Source organism: Rhincodon typus, chromosome 5 (genome assembly GCF_021869965.1).
Source record: "Rhincodon typus isolate 14 chromosome 5, sRhiTyp1.1, whole genome shotgun sequence".
In the NCBI taxonomy this organism is placed as follows: Eukaryota; Metazoa; Chordata; class Chondrichthyes; order Orectolobiformes; family Rhincodontidae; genus Rhincodon; species Rhincodon typus.
This window is the reverse complement of record NC_063336.1, coordinates 67,719,431-67,737,227: the sequence shown is the minus strand read 5'-3', so window position 1 is coordinate 67,737,227 and position 17,797 is coordinate 67,719,431. Positions and strand designations below refer to the sequence as shown.

The 17,797-nt window shown below is 40.0% G+C and overlaps 1 protein-coding gene across 1 annotated transcript; it reads right to left on the bottom strand.

Annotated features, from left to right (window-relative positions):
• Window positions 1–342: 342 nt before the first annotated feature.
• On the bottom strand, window positions 343–13,784 carry LOC109930866 (runt-related transcription factor 2-like). The gene is made up of 4 exons (XM_048597053.1): window positions 12,819–13,784; window positions 11,833–11,989; window positions 2,481–2,585; window positions 343–383 (listed from the first exon to the last, which is right to left on the bottom strand). The coding sequence occupies exons 1-4, from the start codon at window positions 13,131–13,133 to the stop codon at window positions 343–345; spliced, it is 618 nt and encodes a 205-aa protein (XP_048453010.1). The 5' UTR covers window positions 13,134–13,784.
• Window positions 13,785–17,797: the final 4,013 nt, after the last annotated feature.

Sequence of the window (17,797 nt, the reverse complement as noted above, 5' to 3'; positions counted from 1 at the left end):
CACTAAAGTTTGTTATTAATTTTTTAACACCATTCTGCATCACAGTATAGTTAATCAATGTTTTTCTTCCCTGACATTGCTTCTCTTTTTGTGGTTTACTTCTTTTATCTTCTTTTATTGCTTCTCATGTTCTCTTTTTCTCCTGTTGTTTACCTTATTTTGTTTTCCTCACTCTTCCTTTCATCAACCTACAGTAAGCAGTACAGGTGATATTAATACATATCAAGCTATATAGAAAAGCTGATGGAATGCATAGATGAAATTCTCCACAGCAAAGTGTGGTCAGAAGAAAGAGGAGAAACAATTAAAAAAATCAAAAGTTTGAAGGAAATTCAAAAACAGTTACCTTGTGTTTGCATACAAGTGTTTGAAAATGATAGTTGCTAAAACAGACAGAATTTTTGGCTTTAAAAATACAGGCACTAAGTACAAAAGTCAGAAAGCTATGTTAAACACATGTAAGGTATTAGTTTGGCCACAGCTGGGACATCATGTTCAATTCTGGGCACACTTTAGGAAAGACGTGAAATCTTTGGAGAGAGTACTAGAGAGATTTATTGGAATGATTCCAAGGATGAAGAATTATCATTATGTTTTTGGATGAGGTTGTTCTCCTCGATGCAGAGCACACTTTGATATAAATTTGCTGAAGTGTTTAACATCATTAAGGATTCAGATAAAATAATGTGATTACTAAAGAACCTGAGGAGACATGAGAATAGCATTTTTAAGCACTGAATGGCGAACATTTGGAATGCACTTCTTGAACAGGACAGTGGAAACAGTTTTAATAATAGCTTTGAAAAGGAAGTTAAATAAGCATTTGAAAGAGAGAAGTATTCCTGGGAATATGAGGAAACAATGGGGAAGCTAGATTGACTGGATTACTCTTGGAATGAACAGTGCAGACTCAATGGGCTGAGTGGCCTCCTCTATACTGAACTGTTCTTTACTTCTCTAAAAGCATATTTTACACTGTTTACTTCAAATGTTTAAAATTTGGAATGTGAACAAACTAGACATGAATGTTTTTGATTAATTAACGGTCAGTACTGAAGCACAATACCATTTCAAAACATGCTTAGGTTATGTAAACTGTAACAAATAGAATCATCGTGTACATTCTAATTGCTTTCTAAATGAGATTAACTGCCCCCTTGATCCATAGATTTTGAAAATGAAGACAAAAATATTACACAAATTACTTTGTCCTGAATATCTTTTCTGAGGTGTGATGGCACTGAATTCTGCGTGAAAATGATTATATAACAGTAAGGTGGCTATTGTTCATCAAAAATGTCAAGTGACTGCTCCTCCAAAATACTGAGATTTATGTTGGATTGGTGGCCATTTGGTAGCTATCCAAAAATGTCAAAATTAATTATTTTGTAGATTCAGAGACATTGTAATGAGCTAACAAGGAGAGGTGTCAACATTCACATCAAATTTAAAATAATTATGATTCATGTGCCACAAGATGGCACAATGCTCTGTTGCCTTACACAAATGGCTATTATTTGCTTGTTAACCTTGACATAAATGCCAGCATATTGTATGTAAGGATTATCACTGGCACGCATGATCCTATTCTCATGCAGATTCCAGACACATAATCACCTAACAATGGCTACCGACTCATAATTTGGATTGGCCAATCTTTCATTATTCAATACAAGGGCGATATAATGAATTATGGCACTCATGAGATTGTGTTGGCTAGGAGCAGATAACTGAGCACAGATTGGGAATTCTGGTCAGTAAACTTTACATATTAGCACCAAACCATAGGAAGCTTCAATGTCATAGTTTAGTGGAGATTTTGCTGACTATTGTTCATCAGCATTGGAGAAGGCTTAAGCACATTCACAGGAATATGAGGAAACAACGGGGAAGCTAGACTGACTGGAATGCTCTTGAAATGGCTAGTGCAGACTCAAAAACACAGCTTTATCAGACAGTTTCTTGCTATCATCTTGACACATGGGTTGCCATATACCTTGAATAAAAATTGTTTTGAACTTGAATAGAATATCTCAAGTAAACTGAGATCCAGCAGAATCATTGATTTTAAAATGGTTAATGATTTGGAAATGATTAAAGTTGAGCTATTCATTTATCAAATCTCACACCTGAGGTGAAACATTAATGGGAGAGGGATATAACTTGTTTAAGATATTTTCCAAAACAATTTAATAGAACAGCTTAAACACAAGAAGAACTTAAATTTGTCATAATCTAAATTAATTTAACAGTTTTTTTGTGATTTGAAAGTAAACAATAATGTTAATCTAAAGGACTTTTGACATTCTCAACAGACCCATAAATTCTTATTGTTGAGGTACCATAAAGAGGCTCAATTCATTGTTCTTCTGACACGACAAATATTTTTTAAAATTTCAAATCATCTAATCAAACAAAAATACTACAATTGTTGTCTGTATAAATCATATAAGTAATGAACATAGGAAAGTACAACTTACTTCTTGGTTCTCTAGGACCATCCACTGTAACCTTTATAGCTCTGTGATAAGTGGCCACTTGAGGTGGGTTTGTGAATACCGTAATTGTCAATGTAAAACTTTTACCTGAAAAATATAGTGAAGATTAATTTTACTTAATATGTGGCCATTACACCCAAGCTTCCAAACAAACAATTATTGTACACACTGTTCTGTAGCATCATGATGGTGCAGTCTTAAATAACTTGGAGCACAGGCATTGATCATTGAACCCTGGGATGAGCATTTACAAAAGTGACTTACTTATTAAACATAACATTTTGGGTGGATTTTATGGGATGATATGGTCTCCATCCCCCTTCTCTCAGTTAAAACATTTGGGGGAGGGGTAGTAGTCTACCCAGGCACTACAGCAATTTAAGGTTGGGAGCTGTATTAATTACTTAGAGATGAGATTTTTTTAAATTCATTCATGGGATGAGGACATCGCTGTCTTGGCCAGCATTCTTTGCTCAAGGCTAGTTAAGAGTCAACCACCTTGTTGTGGGTCTGGAGTCACACGTAGGTGAGATCAGGTAAGGATGGCAGTTTGCTTCCCTAAACGGCATTAGTGAAACAGATGAGTTTTTCCTGATAATCATCAATGGATTCATGATAATCATTAGACTCTTAATTACAGTTTTTTCCATCGAATTCAAATTTCACCATCTGTCGTGGTGGGATTCAAACCCAGGTCCCTGGAATATTCCTGGATTTCTGAATTAACAGTCAAGCAATAATACCACTAGGCCATTGCCTCCCACTTCTGCCATGTCAGGATATTAATTGGAATGAAAGGTCTTAATAGGTCCAAGGGAAGTGGAGGGCTTCCCCTTTGCTGCCATAAGATTTCAGACAGGTCAGAGAAAACATGTATGTGGTAGGAAGGCCCACCACTGGGTTTTGCCATGCCTCTCAGCTGCCATAACAACTGACAGGGGAGTAGAAAAATCCAGCCCTTTAACACCAAGGTCTTTGTACTAATATTGGTGAGTGTATGCTTTATAGTTGTTATTTGCAGAAAATGTTATCATACAAAATAGGGGTTGTGACCAACAATTGTTTTATAGCTAATATTAACCAACATTTTAATGTTAGTAAAAACTACTCAGTCTCCTGTGGCATGAACTTTTGCCAAAAAGTCTTTCATATTTATATCTTTTCTTGTTCATTGATAATGAGATCTGACAACGTGATCACATATCATATTACTGAACACAACATTTTGTTTATTTGGAAATGTGCAGGATAGTTTTTAAGACATTGCCTATGTGAAGAGTTTGTATTTGTGGTCATGGAAAAATGCACTTCTTTCTGATGGAAAGAGGTGAAAGCATCAATCTTGTATTGATGGAAGTATTTCTGCTTTCAGTATATCTATCTACAGGAAAACTGTTTCCCTTAGTCTTATTTAATAACAATAATAGTAAAATAATTCTATAATCTGTCATTACTGGCAAGTTACGATATACCAAAGAAATATTTCCGCCATTTCAGAATACCATGACTCACTATTTTACACCTTAAAGGGTCCCTGTTTAAGCCCTTGTGGCTGAAAAACAATGTCTTATTCTCATGGTCTCGAATATTACTGATCCTTCTGAAACAAGTGATTGTTTTGTCATTGCTTGTGCTTGATTCGTTAAAGTTGTTGTGCAATTCAAACCTCGAATTAGGCCCATTTTATGAAGTAGATATTTTTCAATACCCCTTCCTAATTCTGTCCAGAAACACTCCACTTTATCCATGTAAAAATTACATGTATTATTTACGCCCCTTACGTAAATCTCCTTAGATTCATTCGACACTTTCTACAAGGTAAAAACAGTGCTCCCTCTTATAATTTTAAATCAACTTATTGGTATCTGAAGTCAGCTATGTATCTATGTAATGTCAATGATACTTGTGCGGATATAATAAAATCAGGAGCCTCAATAGCAGTGTAAATGTTTAAAAAGGCAAACATTATTTTTGGTGGCTGGGGTGACCAAGTGTATTGGAACAATTTGTAGCAAACAAGAAACAAAAAAAATTGGTCCTCTCCATCACTTTACTGAGTTCCTGGCCACTTGATTGCTTTGCAGGGTAGTATAGAACATAGGCTACAGTACATATTTTCCTGCAGATTGACTAGACGTAAACATTTCTATCGGTTTTGGCAAGTAGCTTAAGTGTGACATTGTTGTGCTGTTGTAGAAGGCTGGCCACATAGTCGCAGTGGTTGGGGAATGCCCTGAAAGAAAAGTAACAAACTAACAGGATTGTAAATGTTCTTCAATAGAACGTTAAGTATCCCCAAAAAGAAATTATTATAAAATAAATATATGAGATATGTGCAACAAAATTTTAGCTATTCTATACAAATGCATTTAGGATGTCACCATGCACAGCAACCAGAAAAATGCTTCCCTTGATAAGGTATATTTTTGTGTGTCAACTTACATTAACAAAAAAAAAGTGAAAGGTGGTTTCACACTTGTTTCTAAAGATGTTATACACATAGAACAACAGAACACGTATTCCGGAGGTCTCAAGGTGCTTCAAAGCCAGTTAATGGCACTACATCCACAAGTATCCACTCCCTCCACCACCGATGCTCAGTAGCAGCAGTGTGTACTATCTACAATATGCACTGCAGAAATTCACCAAAGATCCTCATGCAGCACCTTCCAAACCCTCGACTACTTCCATCTAGACGGACAAGGGCATCAGTCATATGGGAATACCACCGCCTCCAAGTTCCCCTTCAAGTCACTCACCATCCTGACTTGGAAATATATTGCTGTTGCTTCACTGTTGCTGGGTCAAAATCCTCCCTAATAGCATTGTGGGTCAACCCACAGCAGGAGGACTGCAGTGGTTCAAGAAGGCAGCTGACCACCACCTTCTCAAGACCAATTAGGGATGGGCAAAAAATGCTGGCCAGCCAGTGACGCCTATATCCCACAAATGAATAGAAGAAAAAAATTACATTTTTGAGTGTGGCTACTGTTGCTTTGTAAACAGACCATGATAATACAGCCTGGTTTTTAATTTCAAAGTGCATCATTTTCATGAAAAAAATGCTTTATTTTTGTTTGTAAAGAAAATGGTTCAAGATCCTGTACTTGGGAGAGTGTAGGTGATAACCAGCTAAGATATCCCACTGGAAGGACAAAGTAGCTAAGATGCACAAGATCAAAGTTAAACGAACACAGAAATCTGAGGAGATGTGTATGGAATTGGAGCACTTTACAGACATATGATGAGATAAGGAAGTAAAAGGATTCAACATAAGGTTGAGAATTTTAAAGTTAGGGATTTTGCAGGTACTGGTGTTAAATCAACAAGATCATTTTTATTTTTGTCTGATTATATTTCTGTGAAGACCCATGAATTGTCTTACCCTATTAAACATGGGGCACAAATGCAAGTTTCAATTGGACGGTTGAGCATTGTGGGATAAAATATCATAAAATATAATAAAGTACGCAGTGAATTGTTATGAAGTATGGAAGTTGGAAAGCTGAACTAGAGAAATTTTAAACTGTTGAGTTTGGTGACAGTGATGTCAGAGGTGAGGTGTTTCAACAATACATGTGCTGAGGCAGGGCGAGAGACCAGTGATGTTACAGTGTAATGGACACGATAAATGGTTCAAAATTCAGATTACGGAAAAATAGAAGGTAGAGGGAGCAAAGACTTACATTTAAAAAGCACCATTCATGACTCACTGTGTCCTAAGGTTTTTACAGTCAAATAAGTACTTTTAAAGCGTGGTCATTTTTTTCATGCGCACAGCAAACTCCCACCAAGAACAATGTGACAGTGAATAGATAATTTGTTTCTGAGATGTTGAATAAGGGATAAATATTGGACAGGATTTCAGTCTTTTACATCTACTATAAAGATCAGACATGGCTTTGGTTTAACATTTCATATGAAAGGCAGAACCTCTCATAGTCTTGTACTATCAGCCTAGGTTTTTGTGCTGAAGTTCTGGACACAGACTGGGACCTACAGTCAGGCAGCATTAGAGGAGCAGGAAAGTTGATGTTTCGGGTTGGAACTCTTCTTCAGTTAAGACCCTTTCTGAAGAAGGGTCCCGACCCGAAACACCAACTTTGCTGCTCCTCTGATGCTGCCTGGCCTGCTGTGTTCCTCCAGCTCCACACTGCGTTATCTCTGACTCCAGCATCTGCAGTTCTTACTATCTCTGGGGCCTATAGTCTCCTGTTTTGGAGGTAAAGTGTTGTTGACTGAACCACAGCTTAATATGAGGCTGTAATCATTCAATTTCAACAAGAGACCGTAACCATGGAAGGGTCTGGATGCATTAGTCAGAGTACAGAAATTGTGGGACCATAGACAATAGGCAGGATTTTATCAACCTATCTGAAGTCTCATCTACAGATCAGAGAACTGGTGTGGAACTCTCTCATCATTTCCACAGGGATGGCCAAGTGGTCACTGAAGGAGCCTTCCCTGGGATTCAGCATCTTGAAAGCTGTAGTCCCACCTTCCGCGAACTGACAGCCAATCGAAGACTAGTAGTTCTCTACTGCAAACAGTAATACCTGAGGAACAGTGGCTGCTCCTGCTGCTGGTAATGCATCCACCAGAGGTCACAAATTGCCAAGGGACCATAGGCCAAAGGTAATTGCAGGCAAGATGGGGATTGTAGGGGTGGGGATCACAGAAGGATGGGAATGCAGTTTGGAGGTAAGTGCAAGACTAACTGCTAGTGGCCAGGCCTATGTCCATTGCTGGTCCCGCAATGTGGCAGCGTGCCTGAACATGAGGGATCACATCCAAACCCCAAGCCCACCCCCCAAATAAGAAGGCCCCTTGCAGACCCAATGAGGCTGGCCAGATGGCCTTTGGAGGTGTTGGAAAGTTCTTTGACTCCCATTTATTTCTCTCTCCATCACTACACTTCAGTGGGCTCAGAGAAAATGGTATCATTAATGAGCCTAATTGCTATCTAGTTACCACGGGTCTACAATCCCATGCCTGCCCTTTCCACAGGCTGACTTATTCAGGGATTATTTTGCCTCTGCAGGGAGACTGACACAGGGCCTGATTAAATGGACTCAGCCACCAGGGTTCCTACCACAACATGCTATATTAAATTCAGTTGTTTCATGTCAATATTAAACTGGAGGAATGTATGACTGATCTAACATCATATGTAAACAAACATTTGACAAGACGAAAGCAGTGGAACTTTTGGGAAGGATAGTGTAGTTGGGAGTCACATGTTTGTACATGTGAAAGCTGACGCCATGCCATCAAATGGTGTCGCCAAGAGGTTAGGCAGAGTCAACGTGATTTAGTGAAACGGAAGTCATGGTTGACCAATCTATTGGAATTCTTTAAAGAAGTAACACATGCTGCAGATAAAGGAATCTGTAGATGTGCTGTACTTAGATTTTCCAGAAGGTAATTTTCTAAATTGTTGGATAGATACCAGTGTTGTAGCTGTTCTGGACCAGCATGGCACTCGGTGCAGCTGTTTCTGGAGCCCAAGTCTTCAGTGTCACTGCTAGGATGTTGTTAGACCCATAGCCTTTGCTGTTTCCAATGCTTTCAGATATTTCTGAGCATCAGTTGGTGTGAATATAAATGATTGAAGACTGGCATCAATGAACATCATCCAAATGGTATAAATGGCTGGAATCTCACTGATTTGCTGGCCTCCCTCGCAATCAGAATGAGGATATTTGTAGTGTTTCCTCCTCCAGCTCATTGTTTAATTGCCCACCACCATTCAGCATTGCATTGGTCAAGACTGAAGAACTTTGATTTCATCCATTAGTTGTTGAATCACTTTACTCTGTACATTGCATGCTACTCCTGCTGTTTGATATACATTTGGTCTAGTGTAATGGCTTCAACAGATTGGGTTCATTCTTAGGAAAGCCTAGTGCTACTCCAAGCATGCCCTCCTGCACTTCTAGTTGAAGCGGGGTTGTTTCATTGCTTAACGGTAAAGGTAGAGTAAGCAATGTATGGGTAATGAGGTTACAGATTGTAATTGAGTATACTTGTGTTGCTCAAAGCACATACTGAATGCTCAGTTTGAGCTGCTAGGTCTCTTCTGAACCTATCTCATTCGGCATGTTCTTAGTGCCACAAAACATGATGGGGAATATCCTCAATTTGAAGATGGGATTTTGTCTGCACAAGAGCTTTGCAGTGACCATTCCTACCAATAATGTCACAAACTGACAAATTGGAAGTAGATAGATTAGTAAGAGCAGCACATATTTAGGAATGGAAATGGAAACGTTTGGAATATTAGCTATGAGGCATGATGCTGTGAGTATGACTATGTCAGGCTATTGCGTGACTACACTGTAAGGCAACTTGCTCAATTTTGGCACTAGTCCCCTGACGTTATCAAGAAGGATGTTGCACAGTGTGCCATTGATATTTCTAGTTCCTAGACTGAGATGGATGGTCCATCCCATTTTATTCCTGTTAATTTTTCTATAGTGGTTCGACCATTTCAAAAGGCAGATAAAAGTCAATTGCAATGTATAAATCTGGTATCACATGTTGGTCAGACCTGATAAGGATAGCAGATTTCCTTCCCTAAAGGGGGTTAGTGAACCAGATGGTTTATTTTGTGATAATAAGATAGTTTTATGGTCACTATTATGGAGACTAGCCATATTTTTGAAAATCCCACACTAAGCAATTTAAATTCAACTGGCTACAGTGGTGGGATTTGAATCCATGTCATTAGCCTAGGTTATTAGCCGAAACATACTGCCACAGCACCAATGTTGGGAGCAGGGCAGTCATAGGTCAGACTATATTTTTTAATCTAGATAACTAATACAAAACAGATTGCATGATTACTCATTCATTTATTGTTTGTGAGACTTTGCTGACAGAAAATTACTTACTTAAGAATGGTTAAGGTCAAAAGTAATTATATGGTTCTTAAATATACTTTAGGACATCCAGTGATGGACCAGTGTCCAATGCAAATTCTGTAATCCAAGAATATAGCAGACTGAGGCAAAAAAATTACATTCGTAATTCCTACATTATAAAGTGTCAATATCTCAAAAGTGCCTGTAAAACATTTTGGGATATTCAGGGTCATGAAAGGTAAATAAACTGCAAGATTTTCTTCTTTCTTACATTGATCATTGGCTCTGCAGTGAACTGAAGAAGTTCACCTGGAATAGTACTGTTTTAAAATCTTTAAATTAACCACCTCAAAGGCACATATTTATTAATAATATCATTACCAGAATATCTTTTGTGAACCTGTTTAAATTTGACAAGGTCCTTGTTGATAGTTTATGTTATCCATAATATAATTTAAAACCTGGTGAAGGCATTCCTCCAAACAAAAGAGCATTACTGACTTTGAAATGTGAATATTTCTATGAAGACTGCATCTTTCTGTGTGACTACCTTACTCTTTAGAGTTAAATGGATATCTGTTAATCATCTAAATATTTCAAAAAGTCTGTTATTTAATACTATGGAGTGGCTGCACAATTTGTAAAATGCTTGGGGAATATCAGAAAATGGAATGGATTATATGAACAAATGTCCTGTACCTTTCGAATACACATATGTGATAAGTTAGATATGGAATTGTTAGTCATTTCCAACAGCAGTTAATGCAGTAATGCTTCAAGACAGGAAGAGGTGGGTGTTGTAAAGTGAGTCAATAAAACAGTCATCACTTTGCATCAATACAGAACTTTGCATAAACCAGTGAATGTATCAGAACAGACTGTTTCAAGCTCTGTTACTCACAGTCACTTGGTGAATGTTAATATCTACATTTGTTTAAAGGCCCATTGTTGTATAATTGCAAACCTTCTGTCTTTCTGTTCAGCCTTTTTTTAAAATTTCTGTTGTTGAAACATTTTTGATTTTATGAGCCAGTTGCATTAACTTTCTTAAAATTTTCAGTTTGCAAATATCTGCAAATGACTATCCAACTGACCTAATGTCTATTGTCCATTGTCCTATTTTTGTACTGGATCTTTTTGATTCTACTTGTGCCAGTTAAGTTATCTATGCTGGTCTGCTGTCTAAGATCAGTTAATAGGTAACTCAAGTTCTAAGTGACTAAATAGTTTGGATGCTTGTTTCCCTGTCCTTACACTGACTGGATCTGTTGATGGTGGCTCAATGAATGTTCAGTAGAAATGGGCATCAATTAATGATCTTATCTCTTCCTCTCTCTCCTCTTGAACTGAATCTCACTAGACAAGTCTCGACTTAAAACCTCTTTTGTAGCTCTTCCTGCCTTTGGCACACTCGGAGCTGGAAACAAGCCGTCTGCTTCAAAGCAAACCAAGGGTTTGTTCCATGAAGATCATAAGAAAAAAAGGGTCAAGTCTGTTTGGACATAATTACACTTCATCAAAAGAAGCTTTCTTCATCTTCCATGCGTGAAAAGCCTGCAAGCAGTTAGCCTTTTTTTGAAAGGAAAAAAAAAGCTTTTTGGGAAGGGAGCCAACAGAAAAGCAAAACAGTAAAACTGGGTACACCACTCCTTTGTGATTTCTTTGAACTTTTTGAACAACTTTTTCAGGTATATTCGGTTTATGTGTTTGCATTGTGCATTGACTTTAGTTAATACGTTTCTTTTTACAGAAAACAAGAGACTTGGCACTCAATGTGAGTTTTAGAAACCCCCCTTTTTTTCTCCCTTTTCGTAAGGATTAATTTTAGAAAAGTGTTGGCGTGTAAGAGAAATCCTTCCGGCTATTAACTAGATGTCTCTTTCAAGCGAAAAGAGAAAGCTGATCCAGTAAGGATTAACGTGGAATAAAAGCTGTCAATTCGCTAATTTCTGAATTTCTGAAGAGGATGATGTTTACAAAGATGTTGAACCTCAGAACGCAGATACATTTCAGCAATGGGCATCTGGAAAAAATGTTCTTGCAATTTTGTCCAGATTTTTCAGCTCATCTGACTAAACAATGTTTCCTTGTTGAAAGACGAGACTACAGTTAAATTAGCCGTCGAACACGGGAAAGGGACAGAGACAAAAAAGCAGGAGAGCGAGGTTCCAAAATTTCGAGAAGTTGACACGATAAACAGGTGGAAAAGAACTTGACAAAAAATAAACAGCAGAAATAGGTGGAGTGCCAGGCAGATACATAGATCCCACAACCATTCTTTAAAATCGGATGCAGTTAACTCCTTTGAACAATAATTTCTATACCAGCATATATGCAGGATGGTGTCACGTTCCCGTGCCTCGGAAATACCACTTGGACCACACACGCAAGCACACACACACACATCATTACTTATAATGTGCAAACGCGGATAAATTATCCAGGAATTTAAACCAGGTAAATTACTGTACCCCTTCCACTTCGGCCCACGAAGCGCAAGTCATTGAAACGAGCCACTTGGTTCTTCATTACTGCCGAGGCGTTGCGGAGTTCGGCCGAATAATTCTCGTCATTGCCGGCCATAACGGTGACCACAGTGCCGTCAGGAACATCCCCCAAGGCTACCACCTGTCAGAGGGGAAAGCACAGCGTCAATACACTGGGTTAGCTACCGCCCATGGCGAACTGCCTGGCTGTCTCCAAGACCAGTCGCTTTACTTAAGCAACATATTTAAACATTTGCTAAAGAACTCTCTTAAAGATGGATATTGTCCAGTCATTTTACAGATGGTATATTTGTTCCATCTCCCCTTATACGTTGAAAACTAAAAAAAAACAAGACGTTGACTTAGCTCTGTGATAAAATTTATTGTGAAGATTAAAACAAAAGGTCGATATGGTTTGCAGGAAAATGTGAACAACTGTCTCAGCTGTACCATTCAATCTCCGTGACTGTTTATCATTACAGTAAAGCCTTATTTAGGCGTTTAGGGAATTAGTTTGAAGCGTACATTCTGCTCTTTGTAAAGGAGCTGGAGTGACCGGGTGTACCACCAAGTTGCTATTACTTAAGTTACTTTGTTTGTTGTTGGATATATTTATGTAACAATCACTAACAGCTAAAAATTCAAGAAATGATCCACGTACTGTCCTCTGACATAGGTTTGTCTGTACTGTGTGCCATAATGTAACAGCAGAGAAATGCTGCGTATTCACCGTTTTGTCGTCTAACTCTGTTTAAGTACAAACTACAGAAAGATATAACTGAAATGCTATAAATTCTAAAAAAAATTACCATAAGTACGCACTAAAAGCGGCAAAAATACATTTACATTCACTCCAATGCGCCGAAAATCCAAATCTTCACTTTAACAATGTGTTTTTTTTACCGCTTGGTTTTGTTTCCAGTACTTTGTTCCTACTGTGGACGAACTCTTAAAAGAAACTTTTTTTTTACCTTGAATGCCACGGGCAGCGTTTTATTACACCTCCAGTGGGATGGTAGGACAGAGCAGAGGAAGTTAGGGCTGTCAGTCCGGACCAGCTCTGCCGGATGATCGGCAATGATATCCACCATGGTTCGGTTCTCATGGGGCCGGATCAGAGACCTGCCGAGCGCTGCCGCTGCTGCTGCCCCGGCTGTTCCCACTCCGGGCCCGGGCTCCTGGTGAGGGACCATCCCGCTCACATCGCTCATCTTTCCCGATGCTGGTAATGTGGTGGACGGTGGAGTAAAACGCCGGCTCGTAGTGGGATCTACGGGAATACGCATCACAACACTTTGATTAGGGGCTTACAGTAGCCACAAATAGTCAATCTGTCCAATTAATGCCAGTTATTATCACTCAATCCAGTCCAGTTTCTTTATTTTGTTTCGTTTTCTCTCCTTTTAAATAAAGAACAGTTTTCTTTTTTTCAGGAAGGCCACTTATTCCTCCTGCAACTATTAATATATTCCAAATGTATGTCTTTGGGGAGAAAATTTCTAATCCAACTTGTGGTCAAGGCGATCAAGAGGGGGGAAAGCCACAGTTTCCAACTGGTGGTTTCACGGAGGTTGGGATTATAAAGCAAGTTTGTGGTCATGAAAAAAGTGAGCGATGATGAGACATCAAAGAACACGTGGTGGCTGTAGGAGTCATACACGAATTTAAAATACTCTGTATTCCCTTGTAAGACGAGAGGCCGAGACGATCTCGCTGGTTATTTTCCAAATCCGATTCTTGTCCCAAATATATACATAAAAGTATATTTTGATCCTCGCTGATGGGGAAATAATTTTCAGGGAACGGCTGTAGATTGCACACTAAAACATATCCTTGAATGAATGAGTTATAAAGCATGTCCCCCAAGAGTAAGGCTTTGCTAAAAAAAAATGCACTATGAAAATCATTTACATATCCAATCGTAAAAAGTGCAAACGCCTACTTGTTATGATCCGAGCCTATCAAAGCCCTCAGATGGTTTCTTCACAGTTTATTTCCTCAAAAAGTGTTAGGAGGCAGCCGACTTCCAGTTTCTGTTGTGGTTTTGCTTAGGTCTTAAGTTCTGCTACTGAGTTCATTTCGATGATATGTGTTCAAATGTTTGCACACTAAATGCGACACGCAGCCTGCGCAACAGTGCCACTGTGGGTTAATTTTATTGAAATTATTTACGAAACATGAATGAGAGGACGAAGAGCGCACTGGGCTTGGAACGAATCGAATCTCAGCCTGTTAACTGATTGCTGTAAATTAGCGGTAAACCCAACGATAACTTTCAAATGCACAAAAGCTACTTGAATTTGAGTGAGGAAGCAATTATTTAGCCAGTCAGTAATCTGGCACTGGCATCGCTCTTGTTAAACCAACTTCAAACGACGTGCTTTTCAGAAGTATTCATCAAAGGGACATGATATATGACATGTAACGTTACGTCAAAACGTTATATTCGATACACTCATTACACGGATTGACTAATAAGGCTTTAGCTTCTATCCAGATAACTATATACTAAATTAAATAATAATAATCTGCAACGTTACATTTAGCGATTAGCAAAACCAAAGAGGGCATATGTAGGATATCTTGCAAATACTGCACAATGACGAGCGATGACTGCTTAACACGACTGCTAGACGATCCCGTTTATTGTAGTTGAAAAGAATCTTAAATAAAATGAAATCAGAGATAGTAGGAACTGCAGCTTTTCTGATGAAGGGTCTGGGCCCGAAACGTCGGCCTCTCTGCTCCTGTGATGCTGCTTGGCCTGCTGTGTTCATCCAGCCCTGCACCTTGTTGTCTTAAATAAAATGACATGCTCGGTATTTTTTTTTACATATTTCGTAAACTTTTTCCCCAGTCCGAAAGGAGCCCTGGTCAAGATGTGGATACGTTTTCTTTAAATATATAGTGTTAAACTATTTACGTAACTTTAATTGCCTCGAATAGAGTATGTGCTGAGGGAACAACTGGATTATAAACACACCGTGGGATGGATGGTTAGCAGTCAGTTTATGTTGCAATACCGCCAACGCACCATACCAACATGCTACACCAGAGCTTACAAACCCTACCGCAAACCCCGCAGACTCCCATTTGTGTCGGATTTCCGCGCACGCGTCTTGAAGTGCCACGCGCACTTTGACTGACATGGTGAACATCCACTGAGCGATGGAATAGCGCCTAGGCAACCGCGAATCATAGGCTGACGGATAACCAATCAGCGCCGATGAGGGGTGGGCAGCGCTCGCGCTATGCCGCCCCTAACCTCTCTTGTAAATCCATCTCGGCGCCGCTGGAAGTTGTAGTTCCTATTCCACGGAGACAGGAACCACGGACTACAACTTCTCAGCGTGCGCCTCGAACTGCGACTGCGTGGATGTGAGTGGGCCGGAAGTCTTGGTTTTGCGCGCGAGGAGCTGTCAGTGTCCGGAGGAGAGAAACAAACAGAGATCAGTGAGACAGTTACAAGGCCAATGCCTTCTGGTGCTGGCTAAGTGTCTACTTATAGGGGATTTGCTCACTAAAAGAAAAGTGAGTAGAATATTCGGGGCAGCTTTTGTGCCATAGGCCCGCATTTTCAATTTGATGTCTTTTAGCAGGATCCTGCATCCCTTAATCTAGTTTGTACGTTTCTCGTTAGGTGACAGTGCAGACTTGAGGTAGAAGGGGAAAGAGGACGGGACGAGTTTGTCGCCGCACGGCGGCTGAAAACATTTTGGTTTTAAAGCGGGTGATGCGTTACGGTTCCACTGTTTAATCCTCACACGTGTAGCCTAACCGACCCGACCGTGCAGCCAGTATCATCTACAGACCGCCCCCTCCTCCCCCCGCTTCATTAGTGTGGCCAGTATATTCTCCTCTCTCCTGTTTCTCTCTCTCCCTCTCTGCCCTGGTCCCCCTTTCTTTTCCCCCCCCCCCAACCGTCCAGCATCTTTTTTACTTCTCCCTTCGTCGCACCCACCCACTGCTGCCCAGTGCAGCCGGTTCTTCCGTCCCCACCATCTTCCAGTGAACGGTTGGTATTTTCAATCCCACCCCACGCCCACCAGGACAGCGAGTGACTCCACACCACTGACTCTCAGTGCGGCCCATAGCCCCCTCCCTTCCCCAAGCCCTCACAGCGAGCGAACAGTATCTTCATCATCCAGCACACCGAACATCCTACCACCAACAAACTTCTCATCTGTCGGAGCTGCTAGCAGATCCTGCCACCTCACCGTGTCCCATTGTGGCTAGTATTCACTCCCCCCGGTCCCTACACCCAAAAACTCCGAAGACGCGTACGTTAGGTGGATTGGTTATGCTAAAAATTGCCCTGTGGTGTCCAGGGATGTGCAGGCCAGGTGGATTAGCCATGGTAATTGGGGTGGGGTGTGCGGTGTGGTTATGGTGATAGGGTGCCCTTTGGAGACTCGGTGCAAACTCGATGTGTCGAATTGCCTCTTTCTGCATCACAGGATTCTATGATTCTAACTCAACTTAACCATTTCCCATCGCAGCCAGTACCTCTCACATGCACCTCTACTTCTGTCGCCATTATTCTCCCGGTGCAGCTAACATCGTCCCAGAACCACCCCTTAGCGCAGCGATTATTCACCCTCTACCCCTCTCCAACACCTTGTACAACATTCCAGTTGCTGCCAGCACCCTGCCATGCCTTCCTTGTGGCCGGTGTCCTTGCCTTACCTTCCAGCACAGCCAACAGTGACTGGACTCACATGATGCAAAACATATTGCCCATTTTGATTATTTCTCCTTTTGCTTTAGGATCTCCTATTCCAAGCATCTCTGTGGAGAAGTGAGGTAAGTACGGTAACCTGACCCAGATTACTGCTTATATATGTGTCTAATAGCAACTGTAAAACTCCCTGACACCACTTTATAATAATAGGTGGAGGGATGGGGTAGGGGAAATCAAAAAAAAATTATGCCATGCCTTTTTATCACTAGTATGTGATTGAATATTTACATACCATGTTCCTACCAGTGGACAAAGATTGTGGATATGGACTGGCAAAAGACATTTGATAACTTTAGAACAACATTGGCTGGTAGGCAGATAAATGATATAGATTAAATTTAATACAGAGAAACTTGAAGTGATTCATTCTTTCTACAAAAATGATGAGAGACAGTTCAGACTAAAGGATACAATTGCAAACAGGGCGCAGGAACAGAGAGACGTGGGGTATGTATGCACAAGTCTTGCAGGTAAAAAGCCAGGTTGAGGAAATAGTTAATGAAGCACGTGGGGTGTGGGCTTTATATATAAAAAATACAAAAATAAACAAATAAATAACCTCTATAAAACACTGGTTTCGCCCTTAACTGTATTATTATCTCCAACTTTGGGCACCATGCATAAGGTGTCATTAGAGGGATGTAGGAAAGACTTGTAAGAATAATTGCAAGGACTTGGAACTTCAGAGTTGATAGATTGGGGAATCTGTCTACTCTCACTGGAGAAGAAAAGATTGAGGATACCTGATAATGGTTTTCAAAATTGTGAGGAGTCTGGATTGAATAAACAAAGGAAAACGTGTTCCCATTGGCAGAAAGATTAAAAACCCGAGGTTTGGTTTAAAAAGAAGTGATATGAAATAAAACTTTTTGGGAAAAAAAGTGAATGGTTAGGATCTGGAATTCACATCTTGAGTATGTGGTGGAGGAAAATTCAATTGAGGTTTTCTAAAAATAATTAGCTGATGTAAAAACATTTGCTGGGTTACAAGGAAAGGGCACGGGAATAGAAATAGATGAACTGCTCTTCCAGAAAACCTGAGCAGAAAGAAAGTAATGTGCAATAATCATTTTATGATTGAGATGAATTGCAGTGCTGATAGGTTGCTGCAAACCCCTAGTTTTCATTTCTGATGAAGGGTCTAGGCCCGAAACGTCAGCCTTTCTGCTCCTATGATGCTGCTTAGCCTGCTGTGTTCATCCAGCTCTG

Bases quoted from the DNA above. Each gene is read 5' to 3' on its own strand.
- LOC109930866 (XM_048597053.1), bottom strand. From the start codon at position 13,133: ATGCGTATTCCCGTAGATCCCACTACGAGCCGGCGTTTTACTCCACCG. The intron at 11,990-12,818 runs GTAAAAAAAAAG...CCCCTCTGACAG, and splicing joins CGCTGCCCGTGGCATTCAAG to GTGGTAGCCTTGGGGGATGT. The intron at 384-2,480 runs GTAAGTTGTACT...TGTCTGTTTTAG, and splicing joins TGGTCCTAGAGAACCAAGAA to CAACTATCATTTTCAAACAC.